The sequence below is a fragment of the Rhinoderma darwinii genome, chromosome 3, assembly GCF_050947455.1.
Source record: "Rhinoderma darwinii isolate aRhiDar2 chromosome 3, aRhiDar2.hap1, whole genome shotgun sequence".
In the NCBI taxonomy this organism is placed as follows: Eukaryota; Metazoa; Chordata; class Amphibia; order Anura; family Rhinodermatidae; genus Rhinoderma; species Rhinoderma darwinii.
In genome coordinates this window covers 104,743,291-104,769,526 of record NC_134689.1, presented here as the reverse complement: position 1 = coordinate 104,769,526, position 26,236 = coordinate 104,743,291, and the positions used below count along the sequence as shown (strand labels likewise).

The following is a 26,236-nucleotide window of genomic DNA, read 5'->3' as shown; positions in this document are numbered from 1 at the left end:
CTGTGTGGCATCATATACCAGGGAGGCTGTGCGGCATCATATACCAGGGAGGCTGTGCGGCATCATATACCAGGGAGGCTGTGCGGCATCATATACCAGGGAGGCTGTGCGGCATCATATACCAGGGAGGCTGTGCGGCATCATATACCAGGGAGGCTGTGCGGCATCATATACCAGGGAGGCTGTGCGGCATCATATACCAGGGAGGCTGTGCGGCATCATATACCAGGGAGGCTGTGCGGCATCATATACCAGGGAGGCTGTGTGGCATCATATACCAGGGAGGCTGTGTGGCATCATATACCAGGGAGGCTGTGTGGCATCATATACCAGGGAGGCTGTGTGGCATCATATACCAGGGAGGCTGTGTGGCATCATATACCAGGGAGGCTGTGTGGCATCATATACCAGGGAGGCTGTGTGGCATCATATACCAGGGAGGCTGTGTGGCATCATATACCAGGGAGGCTGTGTGGCATCATATACCAGGGAGGCTGTGTGGCATCATATACCAGGGAGGCTGTGTGGCATCATATACCAGGGAGGCTGTGTGGCATCATATACCAGGGAGGCTGTGTGGCATCATATACCAGGGAGGCTGTGTGGCATCATATACCAGGGAGGCTGTGTGGCATCATATACCAGGGAGGCGTGTGGCATCATATACCAGGGAGGCGTGTGGCATCATATACCAGGGAGGCGTGTGGCATCATATACCAGGGAGGCGTGTGGCATCATATACCAGGGAGGCGTGTGGCATCATATACAGGGAGGCTGTAAATAGTGTCTAGGTGAACGTGACCTTCCTTTGGGTGTATTCAGGGGGATGGGACAAAAAAAGCCTGATGCAAAACGGATGTCACATGGCCATTAAAAACAGACAGACGGACTGGAAATGCATGAAAATTTAGAGACACACTGATGGAAAATGGCCATGAAAAGCTGACAGTTAATCAGTTTTTAATGGACATTTTTTTTCCCTGTCGTGTGAATGTAGCCTAACTTCATAAGAACTAAGCTTAGAAAATAGCCGCGGGGCACACGGACAGATTCAGAACAGAACGACTTTATGCAGCTGCCAAAAGGTCTCCTTCGCCTTTAACAAAATTCTAGTAAAAGAATCGTCAGGTGGAAATACAGGTCTTGAAATGTCCTTTGTAAAGGCCACTAATGAGAACAGCTCCGTCCTTGTAAATGGAATACGCAATGTACCCAGGGACAAAATAGAACTGTACAAACTGTAAAAGTACCGCAGCCCCAAGAAGGGAATTTATATTGATAAACATACATTATCCGTCATCATCTTCTGGATTGTCTTTTTGACATCTTGTACCTTCTGGCCTTCAAATCCCGGCACTAGCATTACCTGGGGAGAAAATAAAAAGCCAGCAGATCAGATAAGCCAGTCACAGATGGCAAGGGACCCTACTCAACCCACTGCCCACGTGTTCTGACATTTCTTCAGGAAAGTAAAATGGGGAACAGCATGATTAGAGTTACAAATATCGTGGTTGACCCACATGTAAATTCTCAAAAGAGTTGTTTAAACGCTAGCATGATATTCTAAGGGCCAGTTCACACAGGTTTTTGGCGCGGATTTTGACGCGGAAATAGTGTTGGAATAAGTGCTAGGGGAAACCGTGACACATCTCCATTAACTTAAATGAGCTGTATGCCAGTTCCCTGAATAGCGGGTGGACGAGATCACTGCTGTGCAAGAAAAAAAAGCTGCGGAGACCTTGTCGCCTTACTTTTCAGTATCGGGAGGGGTCCCTACTGATCATCATCTAGCAGTTTCCATAACATTATACGATAGGAATAATTTTAATAATCTCCGTGATCACTGGAACTGTTAACAAAAACAGTTTGATTTATGACCAGCTAATGGTTTTTTCATCATTCTAGATGATAACGTTGTCTACAGAATCCTAATCAATATGCACATGTATTCTGACCAATATACTGTATACATACTCCCTCATAGAATCCTTTCAAATAAACTCTTTCTTTTGCTTCTGCTAACTTTTCCCGGTCATTCTGGCTTTGGATTTTCAGCTCATCGCAGATCAAGGGGGCAGAGAGATTTCCAAAGCCGGGGATGTCAATAATGGGTACCTAAAAGACAAAAATGATCAAGATAAAAAGCCGAAAGTTACATTGTGCTAGAAACGGTCCAAATTGTACATATAGTACAGGGTACAGTATACTGTAGTGTACAGTGAAAGAACATATACAAAACTAAGTTGGAAGACTTGACAACCCCCGGACCCTTTTCTAAACCTAAATGAATAGCACTGGTGTAGCAGCACACACAATATATACAATGAGAAGGACATATACTTACAGGCTCAAAGGGCAAAACCATTTCATCTTTAATCCCATACTTCATTCTCAGCGCCTGCATAAAAAGAAACATTTATGAAATGACCAAACTAGCTCCGCATTATTAGGGCATCTATAAAATGGGCAAAACAAAAAAAGGTGTCTGGCACATAATGCCAATATTGGCTGCAGTAATGTACCACATCCCCCAATAGAACCATTGATCCCAATTTCTGAAGACCTGTGCTGCGCAGATCAAAACACGTGGGAATTGGGTTGACTTGTACCACCTGAATATCGGTAATATATGGCAAAAGAAGCCAACTATGGCAACGCCTGTGGTATCTGTAGCACTGTTTTGAAACAAAGAGAATACATTTTTTTAAAGCAATCTCTCAACATTCTTCAATCTGTTATCGAAGACCAACGCATGTCTATAGATCAGCACAGGGAAAATAATTTGTGTCAGTTATTTAGTGGGGCCACACGCATGTGAACGAAAAATCTTTCCTATATGAAGGAAGTGTATAAGGACAGCGCTAACTTGTTTTTTCTTCAGGTCTCGTAAAGCTGCGATGTCATCTGGAGAATCGGAAGGGACGCTTGTAACCACCCCGGTGCCTAGGATGTAAAACAAGAATGATGAATAAACTTGCAGGTTTTTTTGAACCATGAGCAAAACCACACCAAATTGGACAAAATGATTTAGAGTCAGCCATTCACCCTCACCTTTTTCTTCCTTAATGGTGAGCATGGGGAGGGCAAATATCACTTTATAGGAAGTCAATGGGGCAGACAAAGCAGCTCCAAGAAGATCCTAAAATGTCAAGAGGAAGAATTTGTAGTTATGTAGAATTTCGATGTAATGAACAGAAAACAATGATCTTCAAATACTAGTTGATTTAAAACACAAACATTTTGTGGTAACAACAAATGCATCTTGCAGGAATGGATTCTAAATCTTCCTAAGCAGACTCTGTTCTTGAAGAACTGATGGGGGTTTCCTTATAATAAAATACAACTTATATACAAAGGGTATTCCGGTTAGGCCACCTGCACACAGCCGTGACCGTGATCATGGGCCGCGATTAGGGGCACGGCTGGCCGAAGAGGACAGCCATCCGCATCTTCGGCCCGTGCTCCCATACAAAGTATGGGAGCACGGTCCGTAAAAAGCAAAAGATAGGACATGTCCTATCCATTACAAACGTGCACAGACCCAGCCAATAATGTATAGAGGTAATGCAATGTCTGTAAGATGGCTAGCATCAACACCCAGCCCCTCGCATATCACAGGCACACAAAGACGTCCTCCTCAGGGACCTCAGGCATAGCTGCAATTCCAGGCACAGAACCCCTATGGACGAGCCGATGTGCCTGTAAAATGAACTAAGTGGCTGCAGTGCTCCAGCACCTAATTCGGCTGATCGGCGGGCGTCCCCCACCAATTAAACAAGGATAGGCAATCAATGCTGGAGACCTGCAAAACCCCTTGAAGTTGTTACATGTTAAACACCTCTTGAATTCCTAAAAATCTTGTGTACACAGCGAAATCATATCAGACACGGACTTATTATTGTCTTCTTTATAAACGTTAACTGAATAGTAAAAACGCTTACCTCTCCCATGAGCTCCTTCACCACTGGTACAACACCATTGTCTTTTGTGAAACCTTGGTATGACATGTTCCTGGCTGCTCTTTGTGTGCATACAAAAACGTCACCATTGGCGGTCTCAAATGCGATGTAAGGCATGTCAGGCCGAAGCCAGCAATTGGTCTGTCCAAACATGGTTTCTGGGCGCATCGTGGCAGCGACTAGGAAAATATTCCTTCCCTTCAGACCGCTAAAAATGAATGCGAACAGTCAGAAAACTTTATTAGCAAACATATAATATATATTCCACAGTACTGGAAGATCCAAAATAACTGCAGATTATTTCCAGTACAAATGAATAAATTATTAACCCCTTAATGACCAGCCTATTTTAGGCCTTAATGACCAAGCCATTTTTTTCATTTTTCCATCGTCGCATTCAAAGAGCTATAACTTTTTTCTTTTTCAGTCGACATAGCTGTTAAGGTCTGTTACGTGTAGGATTAGTTGTATTTTTCAAATGGCACAATTTTGGGGCACTCAATTTAGTAATTAACTTTTATTAACCTTTTTTTTTGGGGGGGGGGTATAGGAAAAAAAAAACAGCAATTCTGCCATTGTACTATGAGTTTTTGAACTAAAATTATTTGTTTTTTCATCGTCGCATTCCAAGAGCCATAAAACTTTTCATTTTTCTGTCAATGTAGTGATATGTGGGCTTGTTTTTTGCAGAACGAGACATAGTTTCCATTTATTTAGGGTACATGGGACTTATGGATTAAACTTTTATTATTACTTTTATGGCGGGCAATGGAAAAAAACAGCAATTCCTCTATTGTTTTTTGTGTTTTTCTTTTAAAGCGTTTACCTTGCGGTTTAAATTACATGTTAACTTTGTTTGGGTCATTACGATAGCGGATATATATGTGTGTGTTTTTATTACTTTTTTACTAAACAAAACCACTTTTTAATGGAAAAAAAATGGCTTTATTTTTACTGTGTATCTTTATTAATTTTTATTTAACATGAATTACTTACTTTTTCAGGCTCACAAGGGGAGTTCACTATGCGATCTTTTGATCGCATATATACTGCTTTCGTATTAGGGATGCACGGTGCATTGAAACTTCGATACTGTTTCGATACTGTGCATCCCCAAACAGTTTGATGCCGTTATTTCATGTATTTCGAAACTAAGCTGCGCCGCCGCACAGCTAAGTATAGTAACACATGCATGTATGAGAGCGGGGCTGCGGCTGTGTGACACAGCCATTGCCCCGCTCCTGAGTCCTGACAATTGCGCGCCGTCAGGATGAGGTAATGCTGCCGGTGCTGCACTAATGATCGCCAGCACTGAAGACAGAACATGGCGGCAGCCTTGTGAAACACCCCCGTGTTCTGTCTTTAGTGCATGTGCCGCCGCTCATTAGTGCAGCGCCGGGCGCATCTCCTCATGCTGACCACGCACGCACTTCCTGTCAGGAGCGGGGCAATGGCTGTATTACACAGCCGCAGCCCCGCTTCATAGTGGCGGCGATCAGAGAAACCTCATCTCCACCGCTATTCCCCTGAATGCTGCGATCACTGCTGACTGCAGCATTCAGGGGAAAGTGTGAAAGGGGGGGGGGGGATGCCCCTGGAGCGGGTCACAGGGAATTCCTGTGATGCAATCGAGGGCCACACCATATATTGGCAGACAGCCCAGGGTCTATTTAAGGACCCCAGGGCTGTCCTACCATATTTCCTGTTAGGACATACTTCGGTATGTCCTAACAACTGCCTGTGTACTATCAGTACACAGGCTAATGTACTGTAATATAGATATATGCCAGTACATTCAAGTTATAAAAATAAAAGTAAAAACAAAGTAGAGTGACGTAAAAAAAAAAAAAAAAAAAAATTTTTTTTTTTTTTTTTTTTTTTAACAATAAACATTAAAATAAGTCTCAATACACAAAACATACATATTCGGTATTGGCGTGGTCGTAATAACCTGCACAACAATTTGTTTGCATCATTTATGATGTGTACGCTGTAAAAAAAAAACTTTTCACTTATTAATGTAAGGCACGGTGTGGGCTGAAAGGGTGTGTATGGGCGGGGATTAGGTTGGATTAGAAGCGTGTCTTAAAAGAAAAAAAAAAATTGCTGCTGCGAGCCAAATAGATTACCCCTCTTTGTGATACTTTGAAGTATAGCCCTGTCTATAGGGAGGGCTGTACAGTACTGTATGGGGAGGCTGTATAGACCTGTCTACAGGGGGCGCTGTCTAGCACTGTATGGGGAGGCTGTATAGACCTGTCTACAGGGGGCGCTGTCTAGCACTGTTTACAAGGGGGCTGTATAGCACTGTATGGGGAGGCTGTATAGACCTGTCTACAGGGGGCGCTGTCTAGCACTGTTTACAGGGGGGCTGTATAGCACTGTATGGGGAGGCTGTATAGCACTATTTAAAGGGGGGCACCATCTACAAGGGCAGGCTGTGTGTGGCACCCAGGGGAGGAGACCCAGTCAAAAGTTTGCTATGGGGCCCAGTGTTTCCTAGTTATGCCCCTGGTGACATCGCAACTGTGTTTCTGTCAGGTAACTGCTGTGACATCACAAGTGTGATCCGCCCCATGACTACTTTATTTCCCATACTTTATCTGCAATTCTGAGCACCTTGTAAAAACATGCAATATACTTGTGTGATTTATATTAACACGTTTTTTTTAAGCTTTACTTTTAAAATATGTGTACTGTATATACAGTATGTGTTTGGCTTGTCTGGTGAGAATCTATGCACTTTGGTATGATATAGCATATATGATGCATTATAGGCATATGGTCACTGTTTGCGGTGGTGTGAGAACCTGCATGAAGAGCAAATGCATGAATTGGCAAACCCTGAATCATGCGGAGCACACAGATGGTATTTTATTACATATTCTTATTGTAATATGGACTGTTGTCAGTAGACTCATTTACCTCACACATTAACCCATTATAACTGAGAAACATGATGGGGTTAATTACTATTAATGTGAGGCACATGGAGGTTAAATTCATCATCACACCTCGCGCCTCACATCAGAAAATGGAAGAACTTTTTTTATTTTTTTTATTACAGTTGGCAAAAGTATCAAATTGGTATCAAAATCGCAATACTAAACTAAGTATCAGTATCGAAGTCCAAATTCAGGTATCGTGACATACCACCAAAACATTATTGCCTGTTATCGTAAAACTGACAGTCAATCTATTAGGCCTAATAAGCATATAGCCAGGGGCAGGCCTATGGGCCCTTATTAGGCCCCCCACTGCCGAGGCACCGCATCGGAGGCCCGTGATCGCATTTGCGGGCCAAAGATGGGTGACAGAGGGAGCCCCCTCCCTCTGTAAACCACTTAAATGCTGCGGTCTCTATTGACCGCAGCATTTAAGAGGTTAAATGGCCGCAATCAAAGGAAACTGGAGCACGCGATCCAGCTTGCACTGGACATCCATACAGGACATGGACTAGGCTGTCGTAGCCTAAGGCCCCTTAGCGACCACCGTGAAAAGTAATAAAACTGAGAAAAGGCGTATTGGTGGTCATGAAGGGGTTAAAGGGTTTGCCTACTTTGGACAACCCTTTTCCATATACTCTAAGAGTATATGGAGGTAATAGATTGGGGTCCTTCAACTGGGAATACCCTCTATTAACAAGAGCAGAGAGTGGCAGCAAAAACAACCTTTCACTCTGGAGATCTACTAGCATGTATGCAGTGTACACCCTATAAAATCACTGGGAGCCATGTAAAGCTTCTCGTAACGGAGCACCACTGCATGGAAATTGAGCAACTGCCGAGTGGTATTACTGACTATTAGCGGATTGCCATAAGAATGCTCAATGTAAATGGTTTCCCTTAAAAGGGGTTGTCCAGCTTCTGACAACTGATGACCTATCCACTGGATGGGTCATCAGTATGTCATCGGTGCGGGTCCGACACCCGGACCTCGCACCGATAAGCCGCTCCGGTGACCTGCGGGTGTTGTAGTGAATAATGCTATGGATGGAGCCCGGAAGCAGTTGGCTCCGACCATTGCATAGTAGCCATGCTGCAGAACTGCAGGTCCACTCCTATTCACTTGAATAGGAGCAGAGCTGCAGTACTGAAACTCGGCCGCTATTCCGTCGCCGGAGCAAACTGCTTCCGGCATGTACGTCCGGTGAACGGAGGCACCGGAGCAGCTGATCAGTGTGGGGCCCGGATGTCGGACCCCCACAGATCATGTACTGATGACCTATCCGGTGGATAGGTCATCAGTTGTCAGAACCTGGAAAACCCCTTTAATGCTTTGTCATTCCTGTACTAAATCATTTTTGACACGGGTGTAGTCTCCTTGACACAGAACCAGCGGCTATGGTAAGAAAGAGGTCTACTATGGTTATCTTGTGTGACCATTCCATTAAGTAAATAGACTTACTTTGCTATTTTGTGTACACCATTTAGTAAAAAACTGTGTAAACACAATGCCGATATTTAATGAGCGAAAAGATTATGCAAACAGTGTGAGATTAAAGGGAACCTGTCACCAGTATTTCAACTATTAAACAAGCAATACCTAGTGGAAGTGGGTGAAAATCATTTTTATGTAACCTATAATTAATTATCTTTTAAGTAGGCTCTGTACCTTTAGTATTCGTTTTTTTTTTGTTCCGGTGTCGTATGCTAAGGAGCATAAGAGTCATATCTTCGTTCGAAAAGAGTCATATCTTCATTCCTCAAGCCTTCCAGAGTTAACCCTGCCAGCATACTTTTGAGTGACCACTTACTTTTGATTGACCGCATTCAGGGTGGGCATGTCTAGGTGTCTTAACCACACCCATCGCAATCTAATGTGTAAAATTAAGCACACGGCCATGCAATCTACATGAACAAACATTGCTAGTAGTATGGGTCGTGTTGAAAAGGCAGCACAGCCAAAGATTATTGTGTTATCGCAATGTTGCGCTGGCTGCATTTCAGTAATGAAAGTGAATGTGGCTGTGTTGCGACCATCAAGTTTGAATTTCTTGTGACTGTCGCAGCGCGATCATGGCAACCTGCACGTCCAGAGCGTCAAGGATAGTCTGAATCCTCTAGACCCTGATCCTCTTGAGGAGCTTGGGAAGAAGAGGCAGCGGGGGAAACTTGTAAATCAGGCTGAAGTGACCCCCACAGAGCCACCAGAGAATCGACCACGTACGCCTCGGGATCCTTAAGCCTGGAACAGATTTGTTTAAACATCTCGTGATGCAGGGCCTACCCGTTCACCACTAATCCGCGGCCCAATTGTCGACCCTGGAATTGTGGACTGCCGAAAAAGCAGAAACGTGAAGCTCTGCCCATTCCAGAATCTTGGATGCTTCCACAAACTCTGTGTCATGCCTTCGTGATTGAGGTAGGCAACAGCCATGACATTGTCTGTCTGGACACAGACTGGACTGCCGATTAGAAGACTCATCTAGTGACTGAGACAGTGGAAGATCGTCCTGAGTTCCAGAATGTTAATGGGGGGGTATGGCTATCTGGTGGGACCAGAGCCCAAAGAATAGCGACCGTGGAGAGGACCTGCCAGCGGAGCGGGAGAAGAAAAAAAATAAAAAATAAAAAATAAACTGGTCCTGTGGGGTCACCAGGGACAAGAACCACCAGAGGAGAGACTGGCGGATGGTCAAGGGAAGAATTCTAGGAAATTCGAGGAGAGGTTCCACCTGGAGAAAATCACTCTCTGGAGCGGATGTGTGTGAAACTGGGCAAAGGGAATTGAATCAATGGAAGCCACGATGGTGCCTAGAACCTTAACACAAAAGCATAGAAATACAGGATTGCCCCACCACAGAGCGCAGACTCCTTGCTGCAGGGTGAAAAGCTTCTTCAAAGGAAGTGGCACCCGAGCCGGTGTTAAACACGGTTCCCAGGATAGTGGGGCTCCTTCTAGGACAGGGCATACAGAGTAATTTGTAGACTGGTTAAGTTGTCCTCCCAGGGCGAGGACTTGATGGGTATATAGTCAAGATAGGGGACGACTAAAATCCCTCTGGAACGAAGAATCGACATGATCACAGACAGAATCTTTGTAAAAACCTGCAGGGCCGTCGACCGAACGAACGGGAGGGCCACAAACTGATAACGATGATGGAGGACTGTGAAACGCAGAAATTGCTGGTAAAAACGGGCAAATGGGGACGTGCAGGTAAGCGCCTGCATGTCCACTGAGGAAAGGTAATGCCCCTGTTCCATGGAGGCAATTACCGACTGGAGGAACTCATGCAGAAATTACGGATCTTGAGTCGTTTTAGGTCCAGAATAGGATGAGCTGACCCGTCCCTTTTGGGGACAAACAAAAAGGTTTGAGTAGAAACATTGAAATTCCTGGTTGGAGGAACCAGGCTGACTATGAGGCCACCTAAGGTTACCTAGAGTGTTCTAGGTATCTTCTCCCCTGCTGTACTGAACTGTAGTTAGATAAGCAGCTCCTATCAGGATAAAAGGGGGTGTTAAAGAATGGTCCTACCTGTTTAGAGGATGGAGGGAACACGCAGTCCCAGCACCAATAGCAATGCCATAGAGGTACTGAGATTGGTGTGCTGGGACGCGGAATGTAAGTGGTATGGACCCTGCAACCGTATGCTCTGGGAAAACGCCCACAGACCCTCCAAAGCAGTGTTGCGGGTGGCGTGTGGTGCACCTCTTGAAAGCAAAGAGGTGCGCTAGACGCACGGCCGGTGCCATAGAGAAAGGAGAGTGGGGATAATCACCCATCCTGAAGTACATCTGCAGAAAGTGAAAACCAACAGTGAAGTCCCCTCGGTATGCCAGCTCAATGATGTGGAACACTGGTGGAGCAGAGAAGGGGAATGACCCTCGGGCTAGTGGGTGACAGAGGAGCTTGCACTCTTGTCCCTTTTGTCTTCAACATGGCAAGGGAACAACAGTGCAATAGAAACACTGAGCTCCCGCCAGACGCTGAGAAAAGTATGGAGACCGCATCGCCCGTTACCCTGCTTTAATAAAAAGAAAGTGTTTGCCTTCTGCGGACACCAAGCCAAGATTGACTAGCTCAGTGCCTGAAAGAGGGGCATATAACGTAAATGTAGCGAAGACTTTTTTAATTATTAGTGTCACGCCTCCTATTGGCAACAGCATATACCCATGGTCGGGTCTACCCAAGAGATGAACTAGAAAAAGTTATATCCTCCTTTTCTAACTAGATATAAAAAATGTTATTGTATATGGATTGTGAAGGAAGTAGGCCACTGTTTCGTTTGTGTTTCATTTTGCTTAAAATAATAGACATACCTCAATTTTGATGGAAAAGGTTCCAGGACCTTCATTTTAATGAGAGTGTATTCTTGTGGTCCCACACCCTAAACAAAAACACAGCAAAATAACATATCCATTCACATCTATTAATAAGCTGGACCAATATGTAGAAAAATAAATGTTTGGTCACTAAGAAATATTCAACATAAAATATTAATAGAAAATTAGCCAAAAAGCCTAACCTCTCCAGACTGTCTATCATGATCCATGCATGGCTGGCCATCTCGTGGAGAATAGATCGTGTATCTGAAATGAACAAAGCAAAAATCATCAACAGAATCCTCAGGACTTAAGAATAAACTTCTCAATGTAAATATAATGAGAAATTAATCTCGCAGCACAAAGAAATAGAGTACACAAACAGTAAACATGTACTTAGGGTACACGAAGTTGGTTTATTGCATCGTATAGGAAAAGCAGTCCACAATAAGTAGATTACTTGTTTACAGCATTGAAGAGAATTTTTTTTTTTTAATAAAATCAATGTTTTATTGACTTTTTTAAAAAAATGAATTGTAATAATTTTAAAATGTTTTACTTTTTAAGATACAGCTTCTATGTATCCTTTATACATAGAAGCTGTATTGTTCAGTCAAAGACGCATCCGTCACTTCAGTTGAACTGACGGCTCCAGGGAAAACGGGTCCTGCGTGTCTCTGACACACAGGCTCCAACTAATAAAGATCACATCGAAGTTCATAACTTATGATCTTTATTGGCTGGATCCTGCATATCTCCTAGCTTTCAACCGGGCCGTCAGTTTAGCAGAACTAACGGAATCCGCTTTGACGGAACGATACAGCTTCTATGTACACACTAAACATAGAAGCTGTATCTTAAAAAGTAAATAGAAATTAAGTCAATTTAAAAACTGTTTAGAAACAGATAAAACATTGATTTAGAAAGAAATATGCTCTTCAAAAAAAAAAAAAAAGCATACATAGCCTTTAAAGAGATTTTTTTTAATATATACTTATTTAACTTTTTTTACATACAAAAAAAAACATGAATATATCATACATAAATTATCAGTCAGTACAAAGGTTTCCCAAAATACAATAAAATTCTATAAATATACCACTGTGGTAGTAACAGAATCCTGTTCCAACCAATGGGTAACCTTTAATAGTAAACCCATAAGGTTGGTACCTACTACCAGGATAATACCAGTTCTAACATATTTGTAGTATTAAAACTTACAGAAGGCCTCTTCAGTTTTCCTTATTTAATGGAGTTATTAACTTATTTTCCTGTTCGGATATTAGTTTAACACTTCTAGTACATATCAAAATACACTAGCAAGCTATACAAAAACACATACATCCAGTAAACATGTAGTCCACTTGTCAAATTAGCTGCGAGATATCTCACCTTACAATATTTTACCCCGTAGCTATTCCCAATCCTCCCCCTACTGCCTCTCATCTATTCATGCACACCCACCACAGAAAAAAAATAAAAAATTAAAAAAACTCTTAATTTTAAATAAACCCAATCTGACTATAAAACTGTAGTTTACAGAGGTGCACTATGCAAAGTGATGTGTTTACTTACAAATGACAGGAATTAGGATTTCAGAAAAATATTTAAATGTTACCGTTTGCCAAATTTGATCTTATTCCTCTCTCTCAAGGTTAAGAATTGCCATTTTACAAAGGAATCGTAATATGGATTGACATCAGTGGTAATGAATGAACGACGCCAGTCTACCTATAAGCGGACAAAGTTTATGTAGAATGTCACTTGGCAAATGTCTAAACAGGTGCAGATCATTATTAACGGCTAACACAATAATGACGAAACAGAAGCTTAAGGATATGAGAACAATTGTTAGTACATAGAACATACGTCCATAGGCAATGGCAGTTTTCAGTTTTACAACCCATGGAGCAATATAAAAATATTAATTAGTAATTTATTCCTGTAAGTAATGAATAAAGCAAAGTGTTAAGATGCCCTAGAGAATGTAGCCTGTTACCCCAAAAAGTATACAGATGCCCACATTTTAGTGTTCTCCACAGTCTGAACCTTCAGAACACCGATATCTCACATCATGCTGGCTGCATGACCAAATCAGAACTGGGAAGTCTACTTAAAGGGGCTTTCCCACGAACGACATTTATGACCTATCAACAGGATATGTCATAAAGGTCAGATAGATGTAGGTCCCACCTCTGGGACCCGCACCTATCTCCAGAACGGGGTCCCCTAAACCCCTTTCTAGCTTTGCCTGCCATCACTGACTCCCGGCCACTTCCTGACTATATGGTCGGGAGTTACGAAGACACAGTAGCCCGCTGAGCTACGCTCTTTCCATAACTCGCATAGTAATGAATAGAAGTTACGGAAGCAGCGTAGCATGCAAGCTACGCTGTTTCCGTAACAACCATTCAGTTCTATGGGGCTTACGAAAACAGCCTAGCTCAGCAAGTTACGCTGTTTTCACCTTCATGGTCGGAAATCAGCCAATACACAAAGAGGGAGAATGGGGTTTAGGGGCCTCGTTCTAGAGATTGATGCGGGTCCCGGAGGTGGGACCTGCATCTATCTGACATATCCTGTGGATATGTCATAAATGTCCCTCGTGGGAAAACCCCTTTAACTTCCTTTCCAGCTTTTAACTTGGCCAAAGCCAGACTGTTGCTGCCAGTAAGTTTCTACTGAGACAATGTATACTAAACATTCCCTGCCAAGAATGGACGGGCTCTGTAACGTATTACCATATACTGCTCAAAAATCCCCCTAATAGTGGGAAAAAAATAAGGAAGAATTCAAGGGTTTTATATTTTTTAATCTGAACTAAATAAAATATCATGTATGTAGTGGTTCAGAGCGCACAAGATCCAGGTAGGTGCACGAACAGGGTCCCAACCCAATCAAGTAGTCAAGAAATATTCGGCATACACACTTCATTCCAACAATGCAACGTTCCCTTTTACGGAGCACTTCATGTGCAGCAAAAATCAACTTACCTTTAACCCCATACCCTTGAGATCTTCTACTGCCAAATGGGGAAAATATCCAAGCCAGTGTTCAGCCTCAGAAAAGTTAACTATCTCTTCATCTGCAAGGCCTAGAGACTTCATTATTCCCCACTGGTATTTTGATGAACCGCTCTTTGCTGCGGCTTTACTCTGTCAAACAACAAAGTAACAAATTTAGAACAGATACAGCAAAAATATCTGCTTTTATCACGTACATCAAAAACACATGTGCTACTGATGTCTCCATAGGCAACTGCATTTTAAGGGGTAACCCACATTTCTAAAATGTTTTCGTAATGGCTGCAAGTGAGCTAAATGTTAAAAAAAATAACCAGTACTTGCCTATCCTTTTCCCTGGCGATCCAGCACCGATTCTTTGGCAGCCCCTCCTGGTGACTGTTTAAATGCGGGCAGCATGTGACTGATGCCGCATGTAAACAATCACCGTGAGGGCCTCCGTAGCGTCAGTGCTAGATCGATGAGAGAAAGGATAGGTGATAACCCCTGGACCAGCTCTCCTGACACGTCTGATTTAGTAAATACTGGCAATCCTCAAAAAAATTATTCTGGACACAACTCTAGAACTCCATGTTGTGTCGTTCCTGTTACCATTCCCCTTGTCAACAGGGCGTGCCTCTATGAACTCTGACAATGTCCAAACAGTGCAGACAAACCTTACTGACTAAAAGGAATGGTAACGCCCAATTGTACATCTTTTCATAAATTTTAAAGGAGAAATAGTATGGCACAAAACAGTTCATAATTTTTCTTTAATTTTTAAAAGGATGCTCCAGCAATAGTAGGATATCGGGAATGCAAGCTTTTACTAAAACAGACAAGTCAGGAGCGCTATCTGGTCCTCTTAAGCGATGAATTACCTTTTTTCCCTTCGCTTTGTCCTTGATAATCAGCTCATCCTCTATCTTAGAAGACGGTTCTTCATCCTCTTCCTCCTCCTCGGGAAACTGTGGTGGGCAGCCATACAACTCCATTTCTCTCTTCAGCTTATCGGCACATGCCTGACACAAGAAATCATGTTACTAGATGACCACAAGGACATACTGAGCAGTAAGTGACAGTGGGCATGCTGTATCTCATCACATCATGGCTAGAACTTACTTTGATGGGCATGCCGGTACAATGAAGTCCAAAGGGGAACAGACATGACTTGCCTTTCAGCCTCTGGAAGCCTACAGAAAACTAAAGACACAAGATGATATACTAGTAAGCTCATCGGATGTTTCAGTATAGGTTATAAACGGAAAGCTTACAATGTTTGACCATTGAACACACACTGAAAACTGCTACAATGTTTAGAGTTGGGTGTGATTTCTGTGGTCAATCATTGCCGTGGCACTGTGGATGACAAGTCACTGCGGCTTGGCAGTGATTGCTTTATTTCAAAGAATGGTATTTTTGTGTGGGAAGAGTTTCATGAGGTTTTTTTTCTTTAGACTTTGCTCAAAACTTATTTTAGGGCCGGTTCACATCAGCGTTCGCTTTCCGTTCAGGGGTTCTGTCGGAGGTTTCCATCGGATGAACCCCTCAACTGAGAGCCAAAAACGGAAACCTTAGCTTCCGTTTGCATCACCATTGATACAATTAGCAATGTTTCCGCCACCTTTGATATCAATGGTGATGCAAACTGAAGCTGTGGTTTCAGTTTGACTTTCCGTTGGTGTTCACCCGACGGAAACCTCAGACGGAACCCCTGAACGGAAAGCCAACACTGATGTGAACCGGCCCTTATTCTAGTTAATATTAACTGTGGATTCCAAACAGAAGTAATGTATGAAGGAAAAGGTTATTAAACTAATCCCAACCCTACTAATCTTGTAAGCAAAATAACCTAATGTAGGATACTGAACAGTGTTACTGTAGAGAATACAAAAGATTTCAGTGATTTTTAGAGGATGTTTCGACATTAACCAACAAGATAGAAGTAAATCACGTAGACTCCACTAAGAAACTTTAAGAGCTCCGGAGAAGACAGGACGTTCTGAAAGAACACTGACCATATGGCTGCCAGAAGATGAATTCAACTTAGCATTAAAGACAGTAATAAGATTGTACAAGGAAAAAAATACAGTAGTAAAGGAATATAGATGCATGAAAGTTGTCTTACCTCACATTTCGACAGGGAGAACGTATGGCCCAGGTGGAGACGCCCATTCATGTAGGGATAAGGAAAAGTCACCAGATACTTGCCTTTGCTGTGATAGAAAGAATATTAGCATTATATCGAAATCAATAAATTAAAGTGATGCTAAGAAGCAAATTCAAAAGGTGGAAACAATATGGCTGCAATTCTTACTGCCATTTTTCTGTCTTGTAGCGGAAGACATTTTTTGTCAAAAGTGATAACAGCTACGTAAATGAGGGGTGCACAACCTTTTCTGGTCTGAGGGCCACAATGTCAGACTGTGCGACTCCCAAGGAGCGCAATAAAATGTAAAGGGGTATTCTCATCTGAGACATTCAAGCTCATCTATAGACATTTATGGTATATACCAGTCCTTCTCAATGAATTACAATATCATCACAAAGGTAATTTCAGTAATTCAATTCAAAAAGTGAAACTCATATTATATAGATTCGTGATCTATTTCCAGCATTTTTTTCTTTTAATGTTGATGATTATTTATTGCTAACAGTTAATGAAAACCCAAAATTTTGTGTCTCAGAAAATTATAAGCGCCCAATTTCAATAGTGATTTTTAATACCGAAATGTTGGCCTACTGAAAAGCATGTACAGTATATGCAGTCAATATTTGGTGGGGGCCCCGACTCTGCATGAATTACTGCATCAATGCGGCGTGGCATGGTGGCGATCAGCCTGTGGCACTGCTGAGGTGTTATCAATGCGGCGTGGCATGGTGGCGATCAGCCTGTGGCACTGCTGAGGTGTTTTCAATGCGGCGTGGCATGGAGGCGATCAGCCTGTGGCACTGCTGAGGTGATATGGAAGCCCAGGTTGCTTTGATAGCGACCTTCAGCTCGTCTGCATTGTTGGGTCTGGTGTCTCATCTTCCTCTTTACAAAACCCTATAGATTCTCTATGGGGTATAGGACAGGCGAGTTTGCTGGCCAATCAAGCACAGTGATACTGGGGTTATTAAGCCAGGTATTGGTACTTTTGGCAGAGTGGGCAGGTGCCAAGTCCTGCTGGAAAATGAAATCCGCATCTCCATAAATCTTGTCAGCAGAGTGTTATATCAAGTCCAGTGTCAGCGCAGCCATTTACCAGGAAATTAGAACACTTCAGGCTTCCCTCTGCTGACAAGATTTATGGAGATGGTGATTTCATTTTTCAGCAGGACTTGGTACTTTTGGCAGGTGCCAATACCTGATTTAATAACCCCAGTATCACTGCGCATGATTGGCCAGCAAACTCACCTGACCTAAACCCCATAGAGAATCTATGGGGCATTGTCAACAGGAAGATGAAAGACACCAGACCCAACAATGCAGATGAGCTGAAAGCCACTATCAAAGCAACCTGGGCTTCCATAAGACCTCAGCAGTGCCACAGGCTGATCGCCTCTATGCCACGCCGCATTGATAACACCTCAGCAGTGCCACAGGCAGATCACCTCCATGCCACGCCGCATTGATGCAGTAATTCATGCAGAGTCGGAGCCCTGACTAAGTATTGAGGGCATATACTGGACATACTTTTCAGTAGTCCGACATTTCGGTATGAAAAATCATTTTTTAAATTGGGCTTGTATAATACTCTAATTTTCTGAGAGACTACATTTTGGGTTTTCATTAACTGTTACCATAATCATCAACATTATAAGAAAAAAATGCTGGAAATAGATCACTCTGTGTGTAATGAATCTATATAATATATGAGTTTCACTTTTTGAATTGAATTACTGAAATAAATTACCTTTTTGATGATATTCTAATTCATTGAGGAGGACTAGTGTACTAACAGGCAGTGGTTTGAGCTTGGTGGCTACCACCTATCAGGAGAACACAGAAAAATCTGAGAATTTCGCTACTCCTGTAAACTACAACGGAGAGGGCAGAATGACATTGTTTAAGGACAGTCTTCAGTTAAATATATGGATGCAATAACACACGGCAGACTTGGCTGCAGAAATTTCTGCGCCTAAAAACGTCTCATCTGAAAGTTACTTGTAGAAATCCATGCACCTGCAAAAGAATCAACCCCGTTCAGATAAATAGAATTTATTTTCAGTTACAGAAATTTCTGCAATAAAATCTGACTGCACTCCATCTCTTTAAAGTCATTGGGAGCTTCCCTTCGGTTGGACCTCCACTGATCAGATTTTTATGGTATATATAGTGTGCGTTAAAGTGTTCCCCGACACATGACTGGATGTAGCCATTAATCTGTTAATCCCATGGTGACATGTGGCGTAACTGTACGAAACAGCCGTCGACACCGCACTGCAACGGCCGGGATCGAAGATAACTCCGTTCTTGGCAGTTTAACCACTTAGATGCTGTGGTGAATAGCTCTCAGAATGTGGCGACACAAAACAAATTTCTTTTAACAAATCGTTTTTTCTTTTTTTTAAAAAGTGGTAAAAAAAAAAACACTAGATAAATTTGGTATCGCAGTAAATCGTATTGACAGTCAGAAGTAAACATCTCGTTTTTACAGCACGGTGAATGCCGTAAAAACAAAACCCAAACAATGGAAGAATTAATGTTTTTTTTTCCCCATTCCACCCCACAATGAATGTTTTTTCAGTTTCCCAGTACATTAAATGGTGTCGTTACAAACTACAACTCGTCCCGCAAAAAAAAAAAAAAACGTCATGGCTTTAGGAAGGCGGGAAGGAAAATGTAAAAAAAAAATAAAAATCTAAAAATGGCTGCGACGCCAAGGGGTTAACCCCTTTTCGACATTTGGCGTATCCGTACGTCATAGCCGGGTAGGGGGGGGGGTATGGAATGGGCTCACGGAGTGAACCCGCTCCATATGATGCGGGTGTCGGTTGTATGTTACAGCCGACACTTCAGAGTAACGAGTGGGAACGTGCTCGAGTGCGATCCCGCTCATTTAACACGTTAAATGCTGCGGTTAATAGCGACCGCAACATTTAAACAGTTTGAAAAAGGAGGGGCGACCCCCTCAAGCAGCTGCAGCTCATCACGCCCCTCGCAATGCAATTGCGGTGTGGCGGTGGCTGCTATGGCAGCCTGGGGGGCTAATGAAGACCCCCAGGTCTGCCATCTTTTGTGCTCCAATTAAGCTTAATAGATGCCTGTCAGAAAGACAATATACTGCAATACATTAGTGTTGCAGTATATTGTGAAAGTGATCTAACGATTGCTGGTTAAGTCCCCCAGGGGGACTAAGAAAAATTTAAAAAAAAAACGTAAAAATTAGTAAAATAAAGTTGTTTTTTTTATGTAAAAAAAAAATAATTAAAATAAAAAATTACAAATATTAAAGGTTAAAAAAACAAAACCCTTTTCCCATTTCCCTCTAGAGCATTGTAAAAAAATTAATAAACCTAATTGGTATTGCCACATCTGTAAAAGTCTGAACTATTACAATACATCATTATTTAACCCTCACGGTGAACACCATAAAAAAAAAAAAGTGTCAACTCCAGAATCGCTATTTTTTGGTCACCTCATCTCCCACAAAAAATGTAATGTAAAAGTAATCAAAACCTTGCATGTACCCCAAAATGGTATCATTAAAAACTACAGCTTATCCCACAAAAAATAAGCCCTCATACTACTTAATCAATGGAAAAATAAAAAAGTTGTGGCTCTCAAAATTTGGCGACACAATAAATTACATTTTTAATATAGAAAAACTATATATATTTGGTATCGCCGTAATCACATTGACCCACAGAATAAAAAGTTAACATGTTGTTTTAATTGCACAGTGAATTCTGTAAAAACAAAGTGCAAAAAACAATGGAGGAATCGCTGTTTTTTCATTTTCTACCCCACAAATAATTTTTTCCCCATTTCCTAGTACATTATATGGCACAATAAATGGTGCTACGAAAAACTACAACTCGTCCTGCAAAAATCAAGCCCTCACAGGACTATATCGACGGAAAAATGAAAAACTTATGGCTTCTGGAAGGTGGGGAGGAAAAAACGAAAATGAAAATCTGAAAGTTGTTTACGACAGGAAGGGGTTAAACTATAAACCTCTACACTCAGCAGTCTATGTGGTTGAATGGATTTCATTTTCCAGCTGCTTTCCCTCAGGAACACTGGATCGTTGCGGTGTGTCGCAGGAGTAGTTCTACTAGTAAGAATATATTGGAGTGATGGCATAAACCAGAGATCAGTTTATTTTATGAAGTGGTTCAGGCAATACACGTAAACTTACCTGTTCGGATTATCAGAAGCATTGGATTCAAAGACCTTTTGATTCTCCCATTGTGCTTGGATATCCTTCTCAATTTTCTTAAGGAAGTCAACCTTCGCCGTTCCCTTTCGCTCCTTTAAAAGCAGTACAAGTGACAGGGGATTAGACAACTCCAAAAAAAAAGTTCAAAACTACACAAGACCTACAATGACAACCTAAATTGACTTAAAGAGGCTCTGTCACCAGATTTTGCAACCCCTATCTGCTATTGCAGCAGATGGGCGCTGCAATGTAGATAAGAGTAAGGTTTGTTTGTTTTTTTTAAACGAGCATTTTTGGCCAAGTTATGAGCATTTTTATATTTATGCAAATGAGGCTTTCTAAAGTACAACTGGGCGTGTTTAAAGTAAAAGTACAAGTGGGCGTGTATTATGTGCGTACATCGGGGCGTTTTTACTTCTTTTACTAGCTGGGCGTTGTGAATGGGAGTGAATGATGCTGACGAATCAGCATCATCCACTTCTCTTCACAACGCCCAGCTTCTGGCAGTGCACAGACACACAGCGTGTTCTCGAGAGATCACGCTGTGACGTCACTTCCTGTCCCAGGTCCTGCATCGTGTCGGACGAGCGAGGACACATCGGCACCAGAGGCTACATTTGATTCTGCAGCAGCATCGGCGTTTGCAGGTAAGTCGATGTAGCTACTTACCTGCAATCGCTGATGCTGCTGCAGAATCAACTGTAGCCTCTGGTGCCGATGTGTCCTCGCTCATCCGACACGATGCAGGACCTGGGGCAGGAAGTGACGTCACAGCGTGATCTCTCGAGAACACGCTGTGTGTCTGTGCACTGCCAGAAGCTGGGTGGTAACAATGAGAAGTGGATGATGCTGATTCGTCAGCATCATACACTTCTATTCACAACGCCCAGCTAGTAAAAGAAGTAAAAACGCCCCGATGTACACACATAATACACGCCCAGTTGTACTTTTACTGTAAACACGCCCAGTTGTACTTTAGAAAGCCTCATTTGCATAAATATAAAAATGGTCATAACTTGGCCAAAAATGCTCGTTTAAAAAAAAAAAAAAACGTTACTGTAATCTACATTGCAGCGACGATCTGCTGCAATACAAGATAGGGGTTGCAAAATCTGGTGACAGAGCCTCTTTAACGTGTCCCTCCAAATGCGATCTCTCTCCCAATCAGAGATCGGATGTGTAAAGATGCTACGTACACTGTGGGGTACAAATGCTATATCAATCGTACGATGCCCGTAGAGTATCATGTATGGGTGAGAATTAATTATAGCAATTGGAGGGCACTTTAAGTGCTGAACATCCATAGTTACATAGTACGGCTGAAAAAAGACATGTCCATCAAGTTCAACCAAGGGACGGGAAAAGGGAAGGAAAAATTTCTACACATAGGAGCTAATATTTTTTTGTTCTAGGAAATTATCTAAGCCTTTTTTAAAGCCATCTACTGTCCCTGCTGTGACAGCTCCTGTGGTAGGCTATTCCATAGATTCACAGTTCTCACAGTAAATAAGCCTTGTCGCCTCTGCAGGTTGAACCTTTTTTTCTCCAGACGGAGGGAGTGCCCCCTTGTTTTTTGGGGGGGTTTTTACAAGGAACAGGATTTCACCATATTTTTTGTATGTGCCATTAATATATTTATATAAGTTAATCATGTCCCCCCTTAGTCGTCTTTTTTCAAGGCTAAATAGGTTTAGTTCTTTTACTCTTTCCTCATAACTTAAATTCTCCATGCCCATTATTAGCTTCGTTGCTCTTCTTTGTATTTTTTCCAACTCCAGGGCATCCTTTCTATGAACTGGAGCCCAGAACTGAACTGCATATTCTAGATGAGGCCTCACTAATGCTTTGTAAAGTGGCAATATTACATCCCTGTCCCGTGAGTCCATGCCTCTTTTAATACACGACAATATATTGCTGGCCTTTGAAGCAGCTGATTGACACTGCATGCTGTTATTGAGTTTATGATTTACAAGTACACCCAGATCCTTCTCAACAAGTGAATGCGCCAGTGTAGCTCCCCCTAGGACACATGATGCATGCAGGTTGTTGGTACCCAGATGCATAACTTTACATTTATCTACATTAAACTTCATCTGCCAAGTGGACGCCCAAACACTTAGTTTGTTTAAATCTGCCTGCAATTCATGCAATCCATGATGTGGTCTCTCCCGGATCAAGGGACTAAAAAAGGGACAACCAATATGGGCACTATTTTATGGTTCCAGGGGATTTTAGCTGAATATTAGTTCTATCCAGAGTAGGATCCCTCTGGATGAGTTGAAGGCTGTGCTGTGCTCACACGTCACGATCAATGTGAGTATTTTGCCACAATTCTTTGCAAAATCGTGGCAAAACGTTAGTTTTGCAAACAATGTTTTTACTTCTTTATTAATTACTAAACCGCTTTAACACATCATTTATACATTAGGGTTAAGTGCAGCTATATATAAACCTTTATGCTGGGCACGTGCCTTAAGGCCTCATGCACACGACCGTGTTCGGTCCGTGATATACGGTCCGCATGTCGGCCGCTTGTCCCGGACCGTACAAAGTACAGGGAGCCGGGCTCCTAGCATCATACTTATCTATGACGCTAGGTGTCACTGCCTATCCACGTAACTACTGTCACACACTAAAACATGATTACAGTACGGGACAGTAGTTCCGCGGACAGGCAGTGACCCCTATCGTCATAGATAAGTGTGATGCTAGGAGCCCGACTCCCTGCACTGTGTTCGGTCCGGGACATGCAGCCGACATGCGGACCGTATATCACGGACCGAACACGGTCGTGTGCATGGGGCCTTACCTGTAATAATCACTGCCAATGAAACCAAGTACAAAACACGCAACATGAGAAAGGTCTTCTAAGGAGGTTTGAGTAGGAGTTAAAAGTAAGAAGCATGAGGTAAAAAGACCAACTCAGTATAAAATTGTAATAGCAATGGAATATTATAAGAGTATAAACATATGATAAATAAGGCTTCCACCTACAGTTTACATTTGTGAGGGTATGTTCACACGCCTACTAAAAAACGTCTGACAAGGGAAAACAACTCCTGATTTTCTGCCGTTTTCTTTTAGCAACTCGCGTTTTTCACAGCCGTTTTTGGGGCTGTTTTTCTGTTGAGTCAATGAAAAACTGCTCCAAAAACGGCCCAAGAAGTGACATGCACTTCTTTTTACGCGCTGTTTTTTGAAAGGGAGGTGTAAAAAAACTCAGTCAGAACAGAACGCCGTATTTCTCATTGAAATCAATGGGCAGATGTTTGTAGGCCGTTCTGCTTCCGATTTTTCAGCCGTTTTTCAGGACGTTTACGGCCCGTGTGAACATATCCTAATGCGGAATATGTATTTACATTTATAAATTAAAAGCATTAAGACAAAGTCACTTAGTCTCGGACAACCCCTTTAAGCTTTTCATTGACATCAGTAAGAAAACGTGTTGTTTTTTTTATGCACGTGTTTAAAGACATGTCATGTAGAGTCAAGTCAGGTCAATCCTTGGCACCGAAAACGTGCACAATTCCCATAGTCAGTGGGTGTCCTAGATACGCGCCAAAAAACGCCTCAAGTTTAAAAAGCACTTTACAAAAGCGCTAGTGTTTTTGACACGTTTACGCATCATTTTTTTTTAGCGCCGTGTGAAGTGCAGGACGCTGATTGGTTACTGATTGGTCAGCGTCATACACTCCTCTGTACAACGCCCAGTTGGTAAAAAGTAAAAACACGCCCAGTTGGTCATTAAGAAACTAATTAGCATAAATCTAAACTAGCTCATAACTTGCTCAAAAATGATCGTTTTTCAAAATAAAAACCACTGTTATCTACATTACAGCGCCGATCAGATTATGTATGAGATAGGGCACTTATAATGTGGTGACAGAGCCTCTTTAAATATAAGTATTCCCATCTTAGAGATTTACGGAATATACACAGGATATGCCAGAAATATCCGATAGACACTAATCCCAGCCCTGGAACCCGCACCGATCTCTAGGACGGTGGTGATGCATCTACTGGCCACAGATTTCAGACGAGTACTAGTGGAGAAGGGGGGACACCTGAGCGGCGTTTGACATTTATTTAGTTTTTTTCTTTCTGAAGGTTCTTTACCTCTACAGGAGTTTTATATACTTTCCACACTGCCGGATTTTCCAATGCTTGGATTATCAAAGGCTCTGGATTATCAGACAATCGTGGAAGTCTGGTATAACGTGTAATTGTGAGGATTGAGAATCCTGCCCACAACAGAATACATGTACTCTGGTCCTTGGGGACTCTCATACTTGATCTCCCTGCTCAGTCGTTTCCAGCACAGCAAGATAAGAGGCAGACTATGGGATTTTCCGGACCGCAGGACGCCGGATTAGGCTATGTTCACACGGAGTATTTTGGGGGAGGAATATCTGCCTCAAAATTCCGTTTGGAACTTTGAGGCAGATATTCCTCTCACTGCACGCCGATTTTCGCGGCAATTATCGCGCCGTTTTTCGCCCACGGCCATTGAGCCAAATACGCTTTCTCCTGCCTCCCATTGAAGTCAATGGGAGGTCAGAGGCGGAAGCGCCCGAAGATAGGGCATGTCGCTTCTTTTTCCCGCGAGGCAGTTTTACTGCTCGCGGGAAAAAGACGCCGACGCCTCCCATTGAAATCAATGGGAGGCGTTCTCGGGCCGTTTTTGCCAAGTTTTGCGACGCGGTTTCCGCGTCAAAAAACTCGGCAAAATACCCCGTGTGAACATAGCCTTGGGTATTTACTGCATATAATTGAGGGGGGGGTCAATGTGCATCCATCCCGGCTGTCACCACTGGGTATTACTGGTTCGCCATCATTGACAGCTGTTATGTTAAGGTTCTCCATACACAAGATTCAGGGTTAGGCGCTCAGGTACACTGGTGCGGATCTCCATTGTATTGCCTACAGCGGTTTCTAGTCCTTACTGGAAAAACCAGCATTATCCTGCCAGCATGCGGTCCTAACGTCAGCTGTAGCAGCCACGTAAGTATGGGGAGTCCTCCTCCCCCACAAGCTGTATAAAGGCTAACGTGGAATGGACGCCCGTGCTCCACAGTAACCATCCCGTAAAAAACCTCATGTGCGGGAGGAGCCCTCACTAGCACTGACCGTCATGGTTTGACGTCCTCCACAGCACAGGCCGCTCACACAATCTCAGGCTTCTACCTTCTGTGGCACACGTTGCCGGCTACTAAGCGGAAGCTAAACCTCTTTCCTGCAAAGCATGCCGGGCAATGTAGTGTTTATTTAGACCTGGGCAAATACACTGAAATCAACTAGGAACACAACTCCCAGCATGCATCGGGTCGGAGATTGCATCAGCTTTATTGACAAGTAGTATTCTTTACATGTCAGCTGTGTTCTCCAATCGGATAGCTGCAGAACCATAATGCATTGTGATAGATGCACCACACGGTGGTCCTGGTGAGCTTAGGACATTGCAGCGGTCCTAGTAATGTAAGTGTAGTGCCAACTTCTCCTATTTCTTTTTGTAGCCATTGAATGGAGAGGTGGCTACGCATGTGCAGAGCTCTCACCATTCATTCTATGGGAATAGCCGAGCAAGAAGCCAACATACAGCTGCTGGAGGAGGAGCGGACACAGGCAGCTACTATAATGTA

General features: G+C 42.8%; 1 protein-coding gene across 1 annotated transcript in view; it reads right to left on the bottom strand.

Moving 5' to 3' along the window:
- LARS1 (leucyl-tRNA synthetase 1) overlaps positions 1–25,832 on the bottom strand; it is a 51,121-nt gene extending 25,289 nt beyond the window's left edge. Inside the window, exons 1-15 of the mRNA XM_075856532.1 lie at positions 25,725–25,832; positions 20,577–20,689; positions 16,358–16,445; positions 15,352–15,432; positions 15,111–15,251; positions 14,221–14,382; positions 12,846–12,958; positions 11,431–11,494; positions 11,225–11,292; positions 3,942–4,167; positions 3,052–3,139; positions 2,867–2,943; positions 2,345–2,398; positions 1,975–2,115; positions 1,289–1,366 (exon numbers count right to left, since the gene is read on the bottom strand). Of these exons, the coding sequence (XP_075712647.1) occupies positions 1,289–1,366; positions 1,975–2,115; positions 2,345–2,398; positions 2,867–2,943; positions 3,052–3,139; positions 3,942–4,167; positions 11,225–11,292; positions 11,431–11,494; positions 12,846–12,958; positions 14,221–14,382; positions 15,111–15,251; positions 15,352–15,432; positions 16,358–16,445; positions 20,577–20,689; positions 25,725–25,730 (1,500 nt within the window). The 5' untranslated portion in view covers positions 25,731–25,832. The remainder of the gene's footprint in view (positions 1–1,288; positions 1,367–1,974; positions 2,116–2,344; positions 2,399–2,866; positions 2,944–3,051; positions 3,140–3,941; positions 4,168–11,224; positions 11,293–11,430; positions 11,495–12,845; positions 12,959–14,220; positions 14,383–15,110; positions 15,252–15,351; positions 15,433–16,357; positions 16,446–20,576; positions 20,690–25,724) is intronic.
- Between the last annotated feature and the right edge of the window lie 404 nt (positions 25,833–26,236).